This window comes from Petaurus breviceps, unplaced genomic scaffold (genome assembly GCF_028583685.1).
Source record: "Petaurus breviceps papuanus isolate PSGF00001 unplaced genomic scaffold, PetGlider_PUasm1.0 90895, whole genome shotgun sequence".
Classification (NCBI taxonomy): domain Eukaryota; kingdom Metazoa; phylum Chordata; class Mammalia; order Diprotodontia; family Petauridae; genus Petaurus; species Petaurus breviceps.
In genome coordinates this window covers 27832814-27853388 of record NW_027187372.1, presented here as the reverse complement: position 1 = coordinate 27853388, position 20575 = coordinate 27832814, and the positions used below count along the sequence as shown (strand labels likewise).

The 20575-nt window shown below is 40.4% G+C and overlaps 1 protein-coding gene across 7 annotated transcripts in view; it reads right to left on the bottom strand.

Annotated features, from left to right (window-relative positions):
- Window positions 1-20575, bottom strand: part of PPP1R12B (protein phosphatase 1 regulatory subunit 12B) — a 255505-nt gene that overhangs the window by 95951 nt on the left and 138979 nt on the right. For all 7 annotated transcript variants that reach the window (XM_069074582.1, XM_069074578.1, XM_069074583.1 and 4 more), the window contains 5 exons: window positions 11507-11597; window positions 5905-6111; window positions 4619-4802; window positions 4412-4524; window positions 2234-2275 (listed from right to left, as the gene is read on the bottom strand). In XM_069074582.1, coding sequence (XP_068930683.1) covers window positions 2234-2275; window positions 4412-4524; window positions 4619-4802; window positions 5905-6111; window positions 11507-11597 — 637 coding nt within the window. The remainder of the gene's footprint in view (window positions 1-2233; window positions 2276-4411; window positions 4525-4618; window positions 4803-5904; window positions 6112-11506; window positions 11598-20575) is intronic.

The window sequence follows — 20575 nt, the reverse complement described above, 5'->3', positions numbered from 1 at the left end:
GGAGGGAGGGAGGAAAGGAGGGAGGAAAGGAGGGAGGGAGGGAGGGAGGAAGATTTCTAAACACCTACTATATGACTCCAGTCCCAGCATTCTATCCACTTTGCCACCTAGCAACTTTAATGAAAATAAGTAATATCAATACCCAGCATAAGGCAGACCAGGGAAAGGGAATTGCATGTACCTCAGCAGCAGCTACAGTTTTACTGAATTAAAAAAAAGATCAGAAAGGAAAGAACAACGCCCGTTTTGATCGGCCAAAGGGACATCTCCATCCAAGCCCTATGTTCCGTATGCCTGGTTGCCAGGTTTCTCTTTTCCTGACAGAACAGAGCTGGGCAGCTGCCACTTGGATGGATGGACATGCAGTAAAGGAGAGGGAGAAATTTGAAGATGCTGCTGGCCACTTGTCTTGGAGCAGAACTGTGGTAATTTAGATTGGGCTGTGACCAGGCATGCAGGCTAGTACTGAGTGGTCTCACATCTGTCTGTATTGGAAGGGAGGGGAAGTGGGAGTAGGAGAACCCATAATTAATATTTTCACTAGAACACACTGGCTCAAACAGAGGGGCTAAAATTTTTTTTAAAGTACTTTTTTCCTCTCTGTGGATATGACAACAGCTTTACCTTCTGCATCATTCACAGGGGTTAATTCTCTGAGACCTGGACCATATTCATTCTCACATATCATAATACTGGCAGCTGAAGGTTAACAACCGAGAGACTACTCTAATCAATCTGAACTTCCCTCAAAAGGTTTATGGGGTAAATATTTGGCAGATGCTCCAAGGAACTGGACAATTCTTCTTCAGGTTGTCAAGTAACTTTCACCCCAGTCCATGAAGACACTAGCTTGTCTTCACCAGTTAGATCTACTCTTTAATTTTTAATAAGTGGACTTAAAGTGAAACTTCTCAAGGCACTGCCTTACCCAGTTTTTCTCAATTCTGCTTATGTGGAACTCCAGGCTAGGATACATTGGAACACATAACATACTATCTGGAGGTACTTCTAACACCAAGAAGTACAGAAAGGTTTAAAAGAAATCTGAATGCCACTGAAAAAAAATTTGTTCCATGACACCAAAGCCTTCAACCACTGAACTGAACTGAATTCGTTCTCAATTCTCTTCATGGACTTAGCACCCTAGAGAGTCGGGTGCCATTCAGTTCTGTTACTCTGTTAGGGTGACATAACTCTTCCCAGAAAAACAACCACATTCTCTTCCCTTGCCTCCAAGCCCCTTACTATGATCCGAGAGTGATTTTCATTAACACACCACAGCTCCAGAGAGTTGTTGGCAACTTCACACAACTCACTTCCACAGCCCTCTACCCCGTCAATACAGCATCTCTCTCGAGTCCTTGGTTGTGGAGATGACTTTTGGGAGTTTCAGCTCAAATACAGAGGAAGAAGTGATAGCACACATTTGCTCCACTCGCTCTTTCATTGGCTCATGTTGACTCAGTTGCTGATTTTCTGTGTGGCATTCTAAAACACTTCTGAGACTATGATTTGGTTGGGAAAACAAACTACAAAGATGAATAGCAACAAATCTCCATCATATACTGTTTTCCATTATCAAGAACTTGTGAGGCAGTCTTTAAATCTTTTAGTCAACATACAAATCATTCTTTTTCCAAACAATGACTGTAAGAACAATACATTTAGTTCTATATTATCCTCAAGAAAATTATAACCTTTGTGGTTTTAGTGGAGTGAGCTGGGGTTTTTCCCTATCCTTTAACCAGTTAGGGATCTCCAGGTCTCTAACTATAGTGTAAGAAGGGCTTGTTTCTTGGGTATTTGAGTATATTCTAAAGTCAACTATGAATGTCTCTGGCGTTATATGATACTTTATGTTATCCATGCTTCTTCCTCCTCTCCATTAGTACAGATAAACAGGAACTGACCACATTACTTTTCTTCCAAAGAATTCAAAGAATTTCCCATAATCTTCTAATATCTCTTTGAGAAAGAGAGAAGACAGGTCTTATCAGACTGTTCTTGAAGAATATAAACCTAATTCAAGGTCATAGCTTTGGAGATCTTCCTAAGAACATAGGATAACTAATAAATAATAACAGAATGGCTGTTCCCAAACCCCCATGTATAGCTAATTTGGACCTAGACATTTTCATCAATCAGCTAAGCTAACTGGGATCTGTTGCTCCCTCCAATCAAATTTCATGTATGTGAGCAAGGCCGACCTCAGAGGGACTGGCCTGTCACTTACCCAAGCCTGTTTCATGTCTTCAGTGACGTCAGCTTCGTCTCCCTGGAAAGGAAGAGAGGAGAGAGAAGCCAGTCACTGTCACCACTCTTCGCAGCCACAAAGTCACCTCCCATCACTTATACATCCCAGTGTTTCAGGGAGGAAGTTGCTTGATGGGCATCAAAAGGTGACTGCCAAGTGATGCTTTGATGCTACTGCTCTCTTTCAATAGGCATCACAGGTTGAAAGCTGAGGAATATTAACTGCAGATGAATATTTTAAATGAATTTTGTGTAAAAGAGAGGTCTTATCAATCAAAAAATCATCTGCTGACAAAGAAAAGCAACTTCCCTCTTCCTATTTTCACTTTATATCATCTTTGGAATAAAATAAGAACTACATGAGCATTATCATTTATAAAGGGTTTTCTCACAATCACCTTGCAAATTAGGTAGAGCAAATAAGATTATCCTCAGCTTATGAATGAGGAAACCAAGGCTCAAAAGCTCAATGATTTTCATAGCTACAGAGGTAGCAACCTCCAGAGCCCAGGTCTTCTGACTCTCCACTCCAATTCTCTTTCCCTTACACTGCAGTTCCAAAGCAAATGAAGATCTCTACCAAGAGAATAGCTCATAATAGATGAGTATTTTACTGCCCTCATCATCTCATCTATGAATGGGTCAACATTTTTAAGTTGTCCATAACAATCAGGAATCACTGTCCATGTTGATTCCTCAGCTATGCCACAGGGCCAAGACAGGAAAGTGTTTAGACATGGTCCCTTTTACTGGAGCATTTATCTATTTTCCAAATGACTTTGCAATCATCCATGCTTTTGTTTTTCATTACCTGTACATCATAGTAACAGCAGAGCATAAAGGGCTTTGAAGCATAAAGGCAGCCTGAGTTTGCCTTCCAGCTCCACACAATCTGTGGGATGTCAGAGGCAAGCACTTCCCTTCTCCGAGGCCCGAGTCTGTGAACTGAAGGGACTGGACCAGATGACCTCCAGGCTCTCTTCCAGCTTTAACAATCGTGATTCTATGAATATTTGAGTTGTCTGTGTCCATGTAAATTCATGCTTATGGGGTCCCTTCCTTTTCCCCATCGAAAGCTCCTTATGGCCTTGTGTTTCCTTACAATGTTTAGTACAAAGGTCTGTCTACATACGGTAAATGTGGTTTCCTGAGTATGTGCAGTCTAAGGGAGGGGGAAGGGAACAAGCATTTATATGTGTATCAGGCACTGTGGTGAGCACTTTAGAAACAGCATCTCATATGACATTCATGATAACCTTACAACGTTATTATTACCTATGGTTATCCACCTTTTACAGTTGAGGAAACTGAGGCAAAAGGCGGGTAAGTGCTTTGCCTGGAGTCATGTAGCTAGCAAGTGTCTGAGGTCATATTTAAACACAGGTCTTCCTGACTCCGTGTCCAAAGATCTGTGCACTGGGCCACTTAGCTGCCTGGTCCAGCGGGAAGAGCACTGGTCTCAGAGTTAGAAGATCCGGGTTCAGGCCCCAGTTCCAATATTTATTAACTGTATGGACTGGACAAGTCACTTAAACTCTTCTGAGTCTGGGCTTCTTTATCTAAAAACAGGAGTTACATTTACACTACCCTCCCTTTTGGTGCTATTGTGAAGGAAGCACTTTATAGACCCCAAAGTGATATATAAAGGCTGGCTGTTATTATTTTGTTGGGTTGTTGTGAGGAAAATGCTCTGAAAACCTTAAAGAACAACATAAACTCCTGGGTTTGCTAATTTTATTAAACTGTGAAGGAATCTCTCATTTGGAGGACTGGACATTTGTACAAGAAGTCTGAATAACAAACCCCAAAGAGAAGAAATTTGTTCATAGCTGGTAGACCTCCTCAGCCCAGTTCCTACTGTCATTTTAAATGTCCAAAGGGGAAGAGGGCTGTGGACAGCTACTATCGGGTGAGTCTGACAACTCTATGGCACTAACCCCTACATTCCCAGCACAATCATCAGTCGTTTCATAGCCTCAGAGGCATGATATTCTCCTCTTCTTCATGAATATTTTCTAAGTGCCAGCTGGATGTGTGGCACCAAGCTGATGCTAATCACAGAACACAACCACCAGCTCTGTTGTAGATGCCATTTATTCTGTAGACAACACCCAGAAAAACAGTGACATAAGGTTCCCAAAGAAACACATGCACTTACATCGTTTGTCCAGAAGTTGATGCCTGTCCCTCTCCGCCTTTCCTTGGGCCGGCGCCTCTCCCGGATGGATGTCTTATTAGAGGACTGGTCATCCAAGTCTGGATCTTCATTCTCTGACCACCAAAAACAAAAGGTAGCATGGGCCTTTAGTATATGGGCCCACAGTTCCTGAAGAAGGCTCACTTTAGTTTCTAAAGGACTACATACCATTTTTTTCCATGTCCTTTGCGGTGCTTGTGGCAGTTTCTGAACTCTCAGAGTCCAGACCTGAGGACCTACTTGCCCGGAGGAGATGGGATCCAATGGAAATGGAGGGGCTTGACCCAGAAGGAGAAACTGGTGTTGTGGGTTTATCTTGCTGGCTTAGGCACCTCAGTCGTCCATAAGAAGGCTACAAATAACCCACAGGGTTGGATATTAGAAGCCAATTCCCAACATACAAGAGTAAATTTTTTCACTGTAGATTTTTCAGAAATGAATTTCTCTCAGGCTCTTAGTGAAAATGAGAGGTTCCCTCTACCAAAGACAGATTATGCAGACTGCAATTCACACTGTTACACTGTTAACTACCCTAAAAAAGTATAATTTCAGCATTCACATGGTTTATATCAGCCCCATACTGAAAGCAGTACAAGAATATTTTTCCTGAGCAGAGTAAGGGACAATTAAATTGTATCTGCCCTATTATAAAACGTTCCTTTGGTAAAAGAAGGAAAATGATAAGGAAGATGGTACTTTGGAGTCTAGGAAATTAGGAGAGCTAATTAATACTTAGGAAAATAAAAAAGGTCAATAAGTATGTGAAGTCAAATGCTTGAGAACTTAAATTATAGAGCTCAGAAGCTACTTTTGAGTATTCTACCAATTTGCAAGAGCTAAGTTTTTATAATCTTTTCCCAACTCTCTTTTTTCTTTCCCATTTTGTTTGCCTAATGAATAAGGCAAAGAATATAGCTCTTAATTTAGTAAAATCTTTGCAACAAGAGACTGCAGCTAGAAAGAGAGGAAAAGAAGTTACCTGCTATCATATGGGAAACATTTCACAAAGGAAGAATGCTTTTTAACAAAGTTCTACAAATAATTAACCAGGCCCAATCATTCAGGGCTGGAGAAAGAAGTAGAAAAGTTATTTCCAATCCTAATCTATCCATTTCACTTCAGGAGAAAAGCAGTAACCCATGAAGAATGTCTCAGTAGTGAGTGCCTTTTTGTGTTCACAAGAGCAAAGGCTGCCCTTTAAACTCCTGGTTTGCTAATTTTGTTTACCTGTGTGGGGCATCTCTTATTCAAAGGACTGGACATTTGTGCAAAAAGTACAAATAACCCCAAAGAGAAGAAATTTGTTTATAACTGATAGACGTTTATCTTGCTAAATCTTGCAGCTACACAGGTTTATCCAAAGAAATATTATTTGTCCACCTACTCTGTCTGCCTTCCAGGTGAGAATTCACACCAGGCAGTGGGGGAGAGCCCAGATCCCCAGATCAGCTCACCTCCTCCTCCCAGGTCCTACTCCCACGTGGCCGGCTCTCCCCAGTCTCTTTCGTCAGTGCTGTGAGTGGCTCCTGTTTTTCACTGCTGCCCTCAAGTCCCTCCAGGCCACTTTCAGTTTTTTCACTTGGCTGTTCCTGAGACTGCCTTTCTGCCCGGGATCGGCTGAAGGTTCTCTCTGCTTCCTGAAGATCAGTTAGAGTGACACCCTGAGAGGAGAGAGGGAGACCTTAGAGTCAGGGAGATTAAAGTCAGACTTTAAACCAAAGCTTTCCTCGCTTAATTGCTGGAAAGAAAGGGTAGAAACAAAATTCAGATCCTTGAAATCTAGCATGCAGTCTATTATCTCAAGCTCTAGTCCACAAATAAGTCCCTCCCACAAAGATGGGTGACTTTTGGCTGCTAAAAAGTAAAACTCAACTAGAATTAATAACCTCAGGCTCCTGAGGAATGGCAAATGGCTTCTGAAATGAAGACAAATAAGCTGAGAAGGGCTGACCAGACACATGGCCTTGAGGCAGGAGCAAAAAGCCCTGTTTGCAAAGCATTCAGGTCTGTGTCCTAAACAGTTCTGAGTCAATACTTTGGCTCTTTCAACTCTCATTCCCAGGAAATACATTACTACAGGGAGCTTCCTGTCACAACAGTACTTAGTCCATGGTTAGCTGGTCTCAGAACCATCATTAGAATAGCCCTAGAGATCCTAAAGTTCAGAAAGACACGGAAATTCCGTAGTTGCCAAGGTGATGTAGAAGCAGGAGCCTCATTTTTCTCTCAGGGAGAAAGTTAGGTCTAGGGAAAGAAAAAATTCAGACCCAAGGTAAAAATAGAAAAAGGGCTGAGATTTCAAATGGAGGCTTTCTACAGCACCCAATGTCCTCCTGAGCCTTGTTAATCGATCAATAGTTATTTGTTAAATGCCTACCATGTATGAGACACTTTACTAGGTATTGGGGAAACAAATAAAACAAAATGAAACAATATCTACCTGCATGGTATTTACATTCTGGCTGGTAAACAACAAACACATATAACTGCAAACAGAATAAACATAAGGAGAATAAATACAAATAAATACAAGGTATTTTAAGAGGGAGAACACTAAAAGACAGGAGGATCAGGAAAGACATCATAGATAATGGTGCTTTAGCTGTGTCTGGAAGAAAGATAGGAATTCTCTTCTTTCAAATGCAAAGTTGAAGAGATAGTGCATGCCAGGCATGGTGGATAGCCATGAAAAAGGCATAAAGATGGGAGATAAAGCTTCATGTATGAAGAACAAACAGAGGCCAGTGTGGTTGGATTGTAACATATGAGAAGAGAAGTAATAATATAGGTGGTATTCCAAAAACCTTAGTGTAGTTTTAAATTGTTAAAGTGATTAAAACTGCACCAAGACTTTTAGGGCATCCTATAACATAAGGCTAGAAAGAGAGGTTGGCTATCAGGCTGTGGAGAGTTTTAAAAGCTAAAGAGAAGAGTATATTTTCACCCAGAAGTAACTGGGAGCCACTGGGATTTATCGAGAAGGGACAACACAATCAGACTTATGTTTTAGGATTATCATCTTGGCAGCTCTGTGGAGGACACATTGGAGTGAGGATTGACTTGAGGCAGGAAGATCAATCAGGAAGCCAAAGCAATAGTCTAGGCAAGAGGACTGAACCAAAGTGGTAGTTATAGGAGTAGAGAGAGGAGAAAAGATTTGAGGAATGTTGTAGCAGTAGAAATAGCAAATTTCTGGCACCTGAAATGTGGAGTAAGAGAGTGAGAAGTAAGCATAACCCAAGGTTCTGAACTTGAGAGACTGGTAGAATTGTGGCGCATTTGATAGAAAAAGGTAAATTTGGAAGAGGAGTGGTTTTTGGAAACAAAAGAAGTTTTGTTCTGGATGTGTTGAGTTTGAGAGGAGTCAAAGCTCAAGGAAGAGAGTACGTTGAATACAAAGACCTGGGCATCATCTTCTTAAAGGTGATCATTAAGTATTAGGCTCTGATGAGGTCTCCAAGTAAGTCTCTTGAGGAGAGACAAGAGGGCCCAGGACACACCCTTTGGAAATACTTCCAGTCAGGAAGTAGAAGTCTTTAAAACTCCAAGAAAGTCTCTAGGAAGAGAAAGTAGTCAACAGCGATAAATGCTGCAAAAAGATCAAGAAGGCTAAGGACTGAAAAGAGACTATAATATTTGGCAATTAAGAGATCACCAGCAATTTTGAAAAGGTCAGTTTCAGCTGAGTGATTAGTCGAAAAGCTAAAATGTAGAGGACTGAAAAGGGAGTGAGGGGTGGCACTACAGGCAATGGGCATAAATAGCTTTTTCTAGGCGTTTGGCTATAAAAGAGAAGGAAGAAACCAGGATGAGTGATTACGGGGAAGGGAGGAGGGCTGTGAAGGACTGAAGGGACCTGGGTGTCTTCAGCAGCTCCCTACTGATTCAGGGATAAAATCTCAGCTCCTCAGCTTTGCACTGAAAGCCTCCTACAACCTCGCTTTAATCTTCCTACCTGATGTCAGGCATTCGTGTCCTGCCAGACTCTTCTCTGGATCGGCATTCCATCTCCTGCCTGCACGCCTTGGAACAAGAAGGTTCCCTTGCTCAGCTATACTTTCCCCTCCCCTTCACCTCCTGGGATCCTCGAATCCTTCAAGTATCACTTCAGGTACCACCTCCTCCTCCTCCAACCCTTCTCTGATTCCCCAAGTTCCTAGAGCTCTTCCTCTCCTCAGGCGATCTGGTCTCTATGGATTTCGTGCTCTCATACTGAGGAAGTGCAACATTTAACTCTCCTTCAAACCCTTAACCATTCAGTTCCTTAACCTCCTTATTTCCTTAAGCCACAATCTTGTCATCACCCACAAATGTACCATTTCCAAGTTCAAGAATTCCAATATCCCCTTATCTGACCATAATCCATTGACTTTCCATCTCTCCTTCTGCCTTCCCTTACAAAACTCTACTCTTCATCCATACCATGACCTCCGATCCCTTGACCCCTCAGTTCTTTCACAGATCATCTCCCTTGCAGTCACCATTTTCTCCTCTTTTCTCTGTCTTGACCCCTTGATGAACCAGTTCACCTTAAATACTATCCTCTTGAGTCTCTGGCTCCCTTATCATCCTGCTAATTTTGCCCTACCAAGCCTACCCTCCCACTATCTACCACTTTCGGCCTATACACATTGTGTTAAACGTAGGTGAAAAGAAAATCACACAAATTATTATCCACTACAAATTTATGTCACACAACTTCAACTGAACCCTCATTGCCACTACAGAATTCTACTTTACTTTCCTTATTACTCACCATCCCACTCTCCAGAATGGTTCTTCAAAACATTTGTATCCCTCCCCAAATTTCCCATGGCTCTCCCTGCCCCTAACATCTCAACTGAGAAATCTGCCTCATGTTTTACAGAAGAAAATAGAGGCCATTTGCCCTGAACTCCCTCTTTCCCTCTTTCTCATCTCCTATCACTCAACTCAGATGCCTTCTGCCCCCATCTTCTCCTTCACCTTTGACATGTGAAGAGGTGGTCTTATGCCTTACCTCTCTACCTGCACAAGCAATCTCATTCTATCCTTCTTACACCTTACTCCCAGATACAATATTCTTTGATCCAGTGACACTGGCCCCATGCTGTTTCTCACACAAGGCACTCCATCTCTAGGCTCTGGGCATTATCTCCGATTGTCCTCCAAGCCTGGAATGCCCTCCCTTCTCATCTCTGCCTACTGGCTTTACTTCAAGTCAACTAAAATCCTATTTTCTACAGGAAGGTTTTCCCGACTCCCCTAATTCTAGTCCCTTCCTTCTCTTAGTCTTTTTCTATTTATTCTGTCTAGAGCTTGACTTTCACATTAGACTGTGAACCCCTTCAGGGCAGGAACTGTCCTTTCCCTCCTTTTGTATTCCCAGCACTTAGAACAGTGTCTGGCACAAAGCAGACTCTTATTGGCACATGCTGCATTCCAAGTAGAATGGAAAACATGTACATAGGTTAAAACACACAAAATAAACTGAAGGAGATAGAAAACTCTAACAACTGGGAGGAAGAGGGGGATAACAAGGACAAGAATGGCTAGCATTTATAGAGTGCCTCAAGGTTTGCAAAGCATTTAACAAGTATCACCTCATTTGATTCACACAACAACCCTTAAAGGTAGGTGCTGCTGTTATCCCCATTTTACAATACAAGAAATTGAGGCAGACAAAGGTTAAGTGACTTGCCCAGGGTCACCCAGTTACTAAGCATTTGAGACCAGATTTGAAGTCAGGTATTCCTGTCTCTGGTCCAGTTCTCTATCCACTGCACCACCTTGCTGCCCCTTTGAGGGAAGTTTCTTGGAGGAGACTACACTTGAAATGATATTCAAAGGAAGACAAGAATTCTGAGAGGCAGAATGAGCAAGGGGTACATTCCAACTATGGGGGCGGGGTGCCACTGAGCAAATGCAGGGAGGCAGAAGATGAAATACTAGATTCTAAGAATAGCCAGAAGTCCAGTTTGACTGGACTATAAAATGTGTAAAAGGAAGCTGCATAAAATGGGCTGAAAAGGTAAATGTTCTGGAGCTGGGTTATGAAAAGCTTTAATTGCTAGGCTGAAGAGCTTGTATTTTTTCCTTCAACCAATAGAAAGAGAGCTATGTAGACAAACTTTAGGATGATTGTACGGAAGATGAAGTGGAGAAAGAAGAAAGTGAAAATACGTGAGGGTCAGTGAAGAGTCTGTAAACACCCACTGGCTCTGAAGGCAAGTGGTGGCTCTGTGACTGAGGAGAAGAGGGTGGGCGCAAACGTTATTGCAGAGTTAGAATCACGGACATTTGGTAAATAACTTAACATGGAAACTACAGAAGAAGGAAGAGTCAACCCCGACTTGGGTTACTAAGAAGATGGAACACTCTTAACAGAAACAGGAAGAGTTTCTGGGAGTTGCCTGTTGCTTCTAGGACAAAATAAAAAGCCCTAAGTCTGGCATTCAAAGCCCTACACAATCTGACTTCCACTTCTACAGCACATCACTCCCTTTAACACAACCTACATTTTAGCCCAAATGATGTGTTAGTCATTTCAAGGACTCAATATTGCAACATGCCTTTGGCACAGGTTGTCCCCCACACCTGCAAAACACTTTCTCCTCATGTCTGTGTCTCAGAATCTCTAGTTTCCTTTAAGATTTCCTTCAAGTGCTCCCTCCTTTGGGAAGCTTTTCCTGACTTCCTGACCCAGCTCTCAGTGTTCTTTCTTCTTACATTTGCTTAGATTTACTTATCTGGGGACATCTTGTAACACCTTCTGGAAAGGGAACAATTTTCATTTTTGTCGTTTTAGTTCTACAACACAGGTCAGTGCCTTGAACATAGCCGACATGGTTGCATAACTGAGTTCCAGTGATCATGTCAATGGTGAAATCCCAAAACCACACTGGAAAGCAACAGCTTCTGGAGAGGACGGAGGTTCTATCAAGGACCTACTGCACAATTTGCTGCTTCACTTAGATATAATACAAACTAATCACCATGGAAGGAGAGACAAAGTTATGTAAGTGGGGAGACAGAGACAAGAACTATGCCCTTGCTTGTTGGTTTGACTTGATTCACCTGGGTAGATCTTCGGGTCTGCCGAGCTTGTCTGGAACGTGCTTTCCGCTGGGACTCTGCTTCCTCGTCCCGTACAGGTGTTAGATATGATCTGATAGGGAATTAAAAATCAACATTAGAACAACAGGACCTTGCTACACATAGAGAATCACTTATATTTCATTGTCAATCTTACTATCTACCAGGCAATGTTTCCTTCAAAAACTGGATCAAATACCCTTTTTTTACATGAAACCTCCCCCTCCCTCATTATTAGTTTCCTCACCCTGCACATCACCTTTGATTAATTTTGCATACATTGTGTACATATTTATATACGTATATGTTGTCTTCCCCAAAAGAAGGTGAGCTCTTCTTGGGAAAGGTCTGTCTCCTCTTTGTCTTTGTGTTCTGGCACATTTCCCAGCAGATAGTAGGCACTTAATAGATGCTTGCTAGTTGTGAATGAATTTAGGAGTCAAATAAGAGTTTAAATTTAATGCTAAAGACAACAGGGAATCACCAGAATTTAACAAGTGGAAGAGTTCCTCTGTCAGGAATAACTCTGGCAACTGTGCAGAGGATGGGAGTGGGGAGAGACTCAAGTCAGAGGACCAAGTTATTAAGAAAATATTGCAATAAACCTGGCAAAAAGTGAGGGCCACTTAAGGGGACATAGGTGAGAGACGTTGTAGGGTAGAAGTGACAAAATCTGACAATTAATTGCACATGTGGACTAAGGGAGAATAAAATATCAAAGATGATTCTGAGGTTGTGGACCTGGGTGACTGTAAAGACAGTGGTGTCCTTGACAGAATTAGGGATGTTTGGAAGAGGGATGAGTTTTGAGGAAAGACAGAGTTCTATTTTGACATGCTGAATGTGAGATGCCTTTGTGGCATCCAGTTTTAAAAGTAGGAGATGAAGAACCAGAGCTCAGGGAAGGGACCAGAAATGATATCTAGATCTGGAGCTATCTATATATAGACAACAATTAAACCAATGGGAGCTGATGAGATCACCAAGAAAGAAGAAAGACAGAAAAGAAGAGGGACTGAGGACTTGAGGTACATCCAAACTTAGGTGCTATGACATGGATGATTATCCAGTAAAGGAGATTGAGAAAAGAAGAGTCATGGAAAGAAGAGAACCTAGAGTAAGCAGGATTTAAAAAACCAGAGAAGAGAGAGTAACTCAGAAGAGACAGTGGTCAATAATGTTAAATGCTATAGAGAGGTGAAGAAAAATTAAGACAGAGAAAAAGCCATCAGATTTAGCACTGAAGAGATCATTACTAGTTTTGGAGCAGGCAGTTTCAGGTAAGTCATGAGGTAAGAAACCAGGTTACCACTGGCTGAGAAAACAGTGAGAGGAGAGGAAGCAGAGACAATAAATGTAGACAGCTTTATCAAGGGTTTTGGCTATGAAAAGGAAGAATGATATAGAATGATAGTGTAAGAGGATGATAGGGTCTGGTGAAGGTTTTTAGGAATGATGAAGACTGAGGAATGTTTGTAGGAAGCAGGGAAGAATTCAATAGATAAGGGAAAGATTGTAGGATACAGAGGAAAGGGGTTGACTATGGTAGCAACCGTTTTAGAACATAGAAGGCAGACAAGGACACATATAGAAGAAATGACCTCGGCAAGAACAAGAGTCATCTCTTCATTGAAAACTGGGGCAAAGTAGAGAAGAATGGAAGATGATGTTAAAAGATGAACAGAAAGAGAGAAGAGAAGCTCACGGTAAATGGTAAAATATGAGGCTAGGTAAAGCAAGAAGGTTTGGAACACTTTAAAAGGGATGGGACTGAGAATCAATTAAGGAGTAAAAGTATAGTTAGTTCTGCTATAATGTTTGTATTTAAAATATGAATTTGTCCCAAAGTGATTTATATATTAGAGAACATTTTGAGCATAATGTGAATTTTGAATTTGCTTCTGTGTAATTTCTTCCCTGAGAAACAGCAAGTGTGCAGAAAAATGCACACTTCACAGTAACTCACAAACTCAGTCCTTCCAATCCCCACTTCCAGGTCTCAGTCCAGGCAAAGCGCCACATTTAATGTATACCTTCTGGTGCTATGGCTGCAGTGTGTGCAGGAAGGCCGGGCCAAACCACCTCCGTTGCCCAACCCCTTCTGCCATGCCCTCAGGCTCAAGTTTCAGTCAGTCTAATGTGGTCCTCACCCAACTGCTCCTGAATCTTACTCAGGGACACAGGCTGAGCAACAAACTGAGGCAAAGCTCAAGGCCATGACAAGTCGTTATTTATTGTTGTTGTTTGTCCTTCATTTCGAAAAGGGCCAGTGATATTACCCGGTGACGTACTGACTCATGCACCAATTGGAGTTAAGTGAAGCAGAGTTGCACAAGATCTTCAGCCTTGCTCTTTAGAACCCAGTGGCAAGAGAAAAGTCAGGATGACTGGCAATGGCCCAGGATGCAGCGGATGACCTTGGCGGCTCAGATTTCTGACTGAGCTCTAAGTGCTCCACAACGGCTGCTTCAGTCACTTTCTTGGCCATTGGAACAAAAGGTTCTCAACCCACCCATTCCACCAATTATTTATTGTAGTACTTAGGTATCTTTAACCTTCTAATATATATAAAATTAGTCTGTCTTTTAAATTAGGTTTCCATTTTTTTTAAGTATCACTGACAAAATTTTCAGAGTTGTACCCCACCTCCATTTTCCCCATAAACTCTGTGGTTTTTACCATGAGATTTTACATATATTGGAAAGGCATAAAGCAAACTACCTGTATTGCCTTCTTGTGGTTAGGGACAGTTAAAATTAGATTACATAAATTTGCGGTGGTCCCAGTCAACAGAATGGAATGATTTTTTTCCATCTTGGATCAACCATACATTAACAGGAGTGAAAGAAGCAGATGATGAGAATAATTCATGGTCAGAGTCTCAGATGGTATAAAATTGAGAAAAAAAGGAAAATGAGGTTTAATTTAAGATTATGGTTTGGAACAGTACTGAGATAAGAGGGACTGGAGATTATGGTGAAGACAAAAATTACAGAATATGATTTGAGAAAGGAATTTCAGAGTTTCTGATTGTAGAAGTGGAACACTTATGGGTAATGTTGAGCTGAGGTGGAGAAGAGAGTGGATTGTAAAAAATAAGAAGATTTTGAAATGGGTAGATAGGGTATTTGAGGAAAAAACAATATGCATTTGGATGCTTCCTAATAGAAGAGCAGGAGTTAGGGTGAAAAACTGTGAAGCAAATGCTGAATTCCTTGGGAAAGGAGGTAAGGAGGTAGAATGACTTGTAGGTTAGTAAATAATTGATACCAGAATTAGATTTGGAAGAAAAATTTGGATAAATATAAAAGAAGGGGAGAAGTCTCTGAGTGACAGAGGCAAAGGGAGAGTATGAAAGCGGCAGTGAGGAGCCAGGAGTATTCCAATACCTTCCACTAGGACTAACGTGTCAGGGGGCATGAAAGTAAGCACAGAGGGCAGTTAGGAATGCGCTGTCATCTGAGGGAAGGCAGGTCACCATGAGTGCCAGAAGATGGAAGAAGCATGAGAAGAAGAGGCTCCAAAATGAAAGGAAACTTGTTACACATGAATTTGTAGATAGAAGGAACCACATGCCAGATGCTACAACAGAAGGGTCAGAAGAATACATTTAAGACACAGAATAATAGGAGGTTATGATTTGATAAAGAAATTTCATGCTATGAAGGTGTAATCCTTGTGGATGATAGCAACATCAAGGGTTCACTCTAACCAAAATTAGCATCCAATCCAGATCCTAGGTGGCAGTTAAAACATTTGATTGCTATTTTTAATCCAAGATGAGGATATCTATGTACTTTTAAAGCAATAGTGGACTAGAGAGATACAAAAAGGAAAGGGGAGAAACATCGTACCCTCCTCTCCCCAATCCCCAGTACCACTCCCACCAGTCTCCTGTTCAATTCACACTCTTCCCCCTGTCTTGTCTAGAGGACTCTAATGAGATTCTAAAAGGAGGAAGAAAATTAGTAGGCATTGGATCATAGGTTTAAAGCTGGAAGGAACCTTAAAGATCATCTGGTTTAAACCTCTCACTTTACAAATGAAGAAACTGAAACCCAGAAGGCAAATGATTGGACCAAGGCCATATGTATGGTACTAAGTGGAAGTGCTGGAATGACCCCAGGTCCTCTGACCTGCATTTCTTCTACTGTACCACAGGTCTAAGGGATGCCTATAAGGAAAAAAATTGTCTGTCTCTGAAGATTTCAAAGCATATTACTTATTTTAAAAATGCCATCAATAACAAAAATAACACCCCCATGCTATGAATCTAGATATCTCAGTGATACAGGAAAAAGGCCTATTTAGCAATCCTTTTCTCAGTCCTCTATTAGGATAACAGAAGGGAAATAAGAGGCTTAAGGTCATCTTGTAGATACACCATAGCACTGCTAAAAGAACTCAGGGCCTTGAGGCGGAGCACTGTATTTCTTAGATAGGCTGTATTTCACAAATCAATCACTGTTCCTAGAAAGGAACCCAACAGATGGATGATACTGTCCTGAATTTCCTTCCAGATACAGAATCTGTCCATTTCAGAGTAATAATCATGGTTTCTATCACCATATGTCCTTGTTGGTTCCCCATTTGTCTGCATATTTCCTTATTCCTCATAGTAATAAAAAGTGGAATACACCTTAATTCATGATACAAAAACAAAAACTTCTAAATTATGTCAAAGCTACCAACATCCCACTGCTAAACCTTCTGGCATCCCAACCAAATCGTATTTTCCCATCAACTCCCTTAAGTTTACTATTAAACAATGACAGGGGAAGAGAATGAAGGGATTTAACTTTAGTATGTCTTTGGCTCCTTCTCTCCCTCCATACACATATGTGCATGCATGCACACATTTCCTTACTCCTTGGTCCTAATGATGCTATACCTTACCAAGCTCTACCAATGAATTATTCTCACCACATACTCCCTCTATTCCTATTAATGTACTGCCGAACAGTGACAGAGAAAGTAGTGTACCTGTGCTGACTGGGACCAGGGCATACACAGATGTATGCCAGTATACACACATACACACACATATACATATATGCATATATACACATATATACATACACACATATATGTTTATTTTGTTTGTAGGAGGTCAGAAACACATCTTCTCTGCATTTGCTATGATTCTAACTGTGCTATTTAGTTAGGAGGTACTCAACATTTTACTCTGAAAAATTAAGTTTTCCTCACAGTTTGACACTATCTTTCCTCTCTACAAATTACAGTGATCCTTATTATATCATGAGCATAGGAAAAAGGTGGAGTAATTCAATTCTGCCTTGAGAGACTGAACACAATATTTTAGGACTTGAAGAATGAATATTAATAATAAATTAGATATGGGTTTCCATATTCTGCTGTGATGATTTTGGCAAAGACTTACTGTTATATAGAACTCATGCCTCCTAATAATCTAGTCTACCTTAATTACCTTTTGACAGGAAACTTTCAAAACTTTTAAATTTGGAAAAGTTTTACTTCCCAAGAAAATATTTTCCATCCTGGTAAGTAAGAATACTCCAAGGAAAAAGGAAAAGACGGAAAATAACACTAAGGGAGATTAAAGGTTGCTGCATTGGAATATAAAAAGATAAGGGATCTCTCTTGGAGACAAAGACATTGCATTCTTATAATGGAGGTCAAGAAATCCAATTCCATTTTCTCTCAGACAAGGAAAGGAAGAAACCCTGTAAGTACAGTTTTTAGAAGACAAGGAACACAACACATAAAGCACACAAGAAACAACTCTACTGAGACTACACAGAAATGTGAATTGGTAGAAGAATTCTGGAAAATACTTTGGAATTATGGCCCCCCCACCCCCGCCAATTACTAAATTGTGCATAGCCTTGACCCAGTGATATTTCTAGCATGTCTATATTCTAAAGAGATCAAAGAAAGAGGAAAAAGTTCTATGTGTACAAAATTATTTATGGCTGCCCTTTTTGTGGTGGCAAAGAACTGGAAAATGTTTTAACAAATTATGGTATATAAATGTAATAGAACAATACTATTGTGTTATAAGAAATGACAAAGGGGACAGTTTCAGAGAAATCTAGGAAAAGACTGCAAGAAATGATGCAGAGTGAGAAGTGGGCATAACTAGGAAAAATATTTATACTATAACAACATGGTAAAAACAAACAGTTGTGAAAGACTTAAGAACTCTGATACAATGCAATGCTGAATCGTGATTCCAGAGGCAGGACTTTCGAATAGAGAGATGACAGATTAAATATGCAGAATGAAATAAACAGTCATTGATGTGACCAATGTGGGGATGTTTGCATGCCTGTATCTAATTGTTGTAAGAGTTCTGGTTTTCTTTTTTTCCATTGGGGGAGGAGAAGGATTGAGAAGGAAAGAAAATGAATGTTTGCTCAAGACAATCATTAATTTTAAAAAAATTACATATGAATTAATTTAAATTAACTCAGATAGGTTACAAGTGAGATAAAATTTAGATAAGATAGTCCCTGCCCTGAACTGTCAAAGAAAGAGATGTCAAACACATACACACCACCACCATAATCCTACAATGCACAAAAAAAATATGTGAAATGAGTAAAGACTGGTTGATTGCTCATTAGGAATGTTGTTTTAGAGATATAGCTACTGAGGTCCTAGTCAGACTGGGAGACCTGAATCTTTCAACTATGATTTCTATGATTCTCCAGTCTCTGTGTCTTTGCTCACACTATTTTTTTTTCTCTGAAATGTTCTTTCTGGGTTTTCCAGTTGAATTCCTAAACATTGTCAATTGTCAAAATCAAATATTGCCCCTTCTGGGAATCCTTCCCTGATTTCCCTCATCAGACTTCACATAGTTTTTTGTTACCACCTCTTTAACTCACTTCACGTATTATTTTGTGCATAACAGCGAGAATTGCTGCAGCAAGGAGTATGAGTAGTTTTAGTCATGTTTCTCTGGAGGTGTGCCATAGCCAGCTTAAATTGGGTCCCAAGAGTTCATTGTTAAATTTTCAGTGTGAGCATTCACATTTCAGAAATGCTACATTCAGAAATGCAAATGCTACAAATCAAGACTTTAATAAAATTGTTTTGTTGATTGTCCAGCCTTAAGAAATTGATTAAGAAAATGTTAATAATGTAGATTATACTTTAAGGTGTGTTGTGAATGCTTTTTTTTCTTATGGAGAGCTGACTGTTAAACATTTATCAGTATGCTGTTCCTTTTCTCCTATAGTTTCAGAATAATTTCCAGAAGAGTAGGACCAATTCACAGTTAGCCAAAAATATATTATTGGGATCCTGCTTCCCATAACTCCTTCAATCTTGATTGGTACCATGTTTATCTTCAATCAACAAGCAGTTATTTAGCACTTTCTTTGTTTAAATCTTATCAATGCCTTTTTAAACATACCGTAGTTGGTTCCTCCTATATCCCATTCACAGAGAACTCCCTTTTATAACAAAGAACAATTGTTAAATAAAACTGAGAGACACAACTGTAAAAGGAAGTGAATTTCTACCAATGTGTGTATCATCATCATCATCATCCAGCTGGCATGTCTCTAGTATTTTAAGGTTGGCAAAGTACTTTAAATATGTTATCATATCTGAAAAACTAAATTATTATCTTCTCCTTAAACCCTCCCCTTCTTCCAAACTTTCCTATTTCTGTTGAGGGCACCAACCATCCTTCCAGTATCATATTCACAATCTTGGCATGACTCTGGATTCTTCACTCCACTCCCTCCAACATATCCAATGAGCCGCCAAATATTGCCCTTTCCACCTTCACATCATCTCTCACAGACATTCACCACCTGAGGTCAGGCCCTCATCATCCCTTACCTAGATCACAGATTACTCAACAGCCTTCTCCTCAGTGTCCATGTGCCAAGTTTCTCACTACTCTAGTCCATCACACACAATGATATCAAAGTAATTTTCCCATAAGCATAGATCTGACCATGTGACTTTTCTACTCAACCAACTCCAGTGACTTCCTATTGTATGAGGAATAAAATATAAAATACACTGTTTAGTATTTAAAATCCTATACAACCAAACCTCAACTGTCTCACCAGCCTTCCTGGATACTTCTACAGTCTGAGGCCACCAAACAGGCCTTTTCTCTGTGCCCTGTACATAGCACCCCACTACTTATCTCTGAGTCTTTGTCCTGATCACTCCCCATGTCTGGCATGCATTCCCTCCTCAGGGAGTTTCTTTCTGTAGGACGTAGTTCAAGCACCACTTTCTGAATGGAGTTTTTCCTGATTACATGAATTGCTAGTGCTCTCTCCTTATGAACTCCCTTAAATTTAACTACTTTGTAGATATTTCTATTTATTAACTTCATAAATATGTGTATGTATACACACATGTTGTACAAATTTGTTTGTGTATTTATTTTCTCTCCCTTTGGAATCCAAGATCATAGCAGTGGAATACCAAGCAAAAGCAACTTCTAGGTTCAGAATTATGAGCATAGTAACTCTCCATATATTCAGTAACAAATTAAGGCAAAACATTCACAGAAATGAGAAAATCAAAATACAGGGTAACTCAATCATTTAGTAAGTTCTCTATTCAATCATAAAGTATAAAGTCAAAGTACTCCACCCCGGCTAGTACATTCATTTAGTGAATCACAAAGTCTCTCTTCTCAAGTGGAGATTAGTTTCCAATCACAAATAAAGTACATTCATTTGGTCAGTCACAAAGCACAAAAATCAAAGTACTCCACTCCTGGATCACAACTGAATTACAATTATCATCAGTTACCACCAAGCACCTTCTCAAAGGGGAAGTGGAGATCACAAAGGCCATCTACCCCTAAGCCATAACAAGGTTACAATATCATCACAGCATTCAACACCCAAGGAGAGGCCTTTTCTTCATCTTGACTGGAGACAAGTTCTCAGCAATCTCTGTTCCTGGGAAGACAAAGCTTAACAAAGCCACAATATACACTGCCAGCGTCCTCATCAATTCACTCTCTGCCTGTAGAACAGTCTCAGGACCCCTGAAAACATCAGCAAGACCCTCCTCCAGGACTTCTGT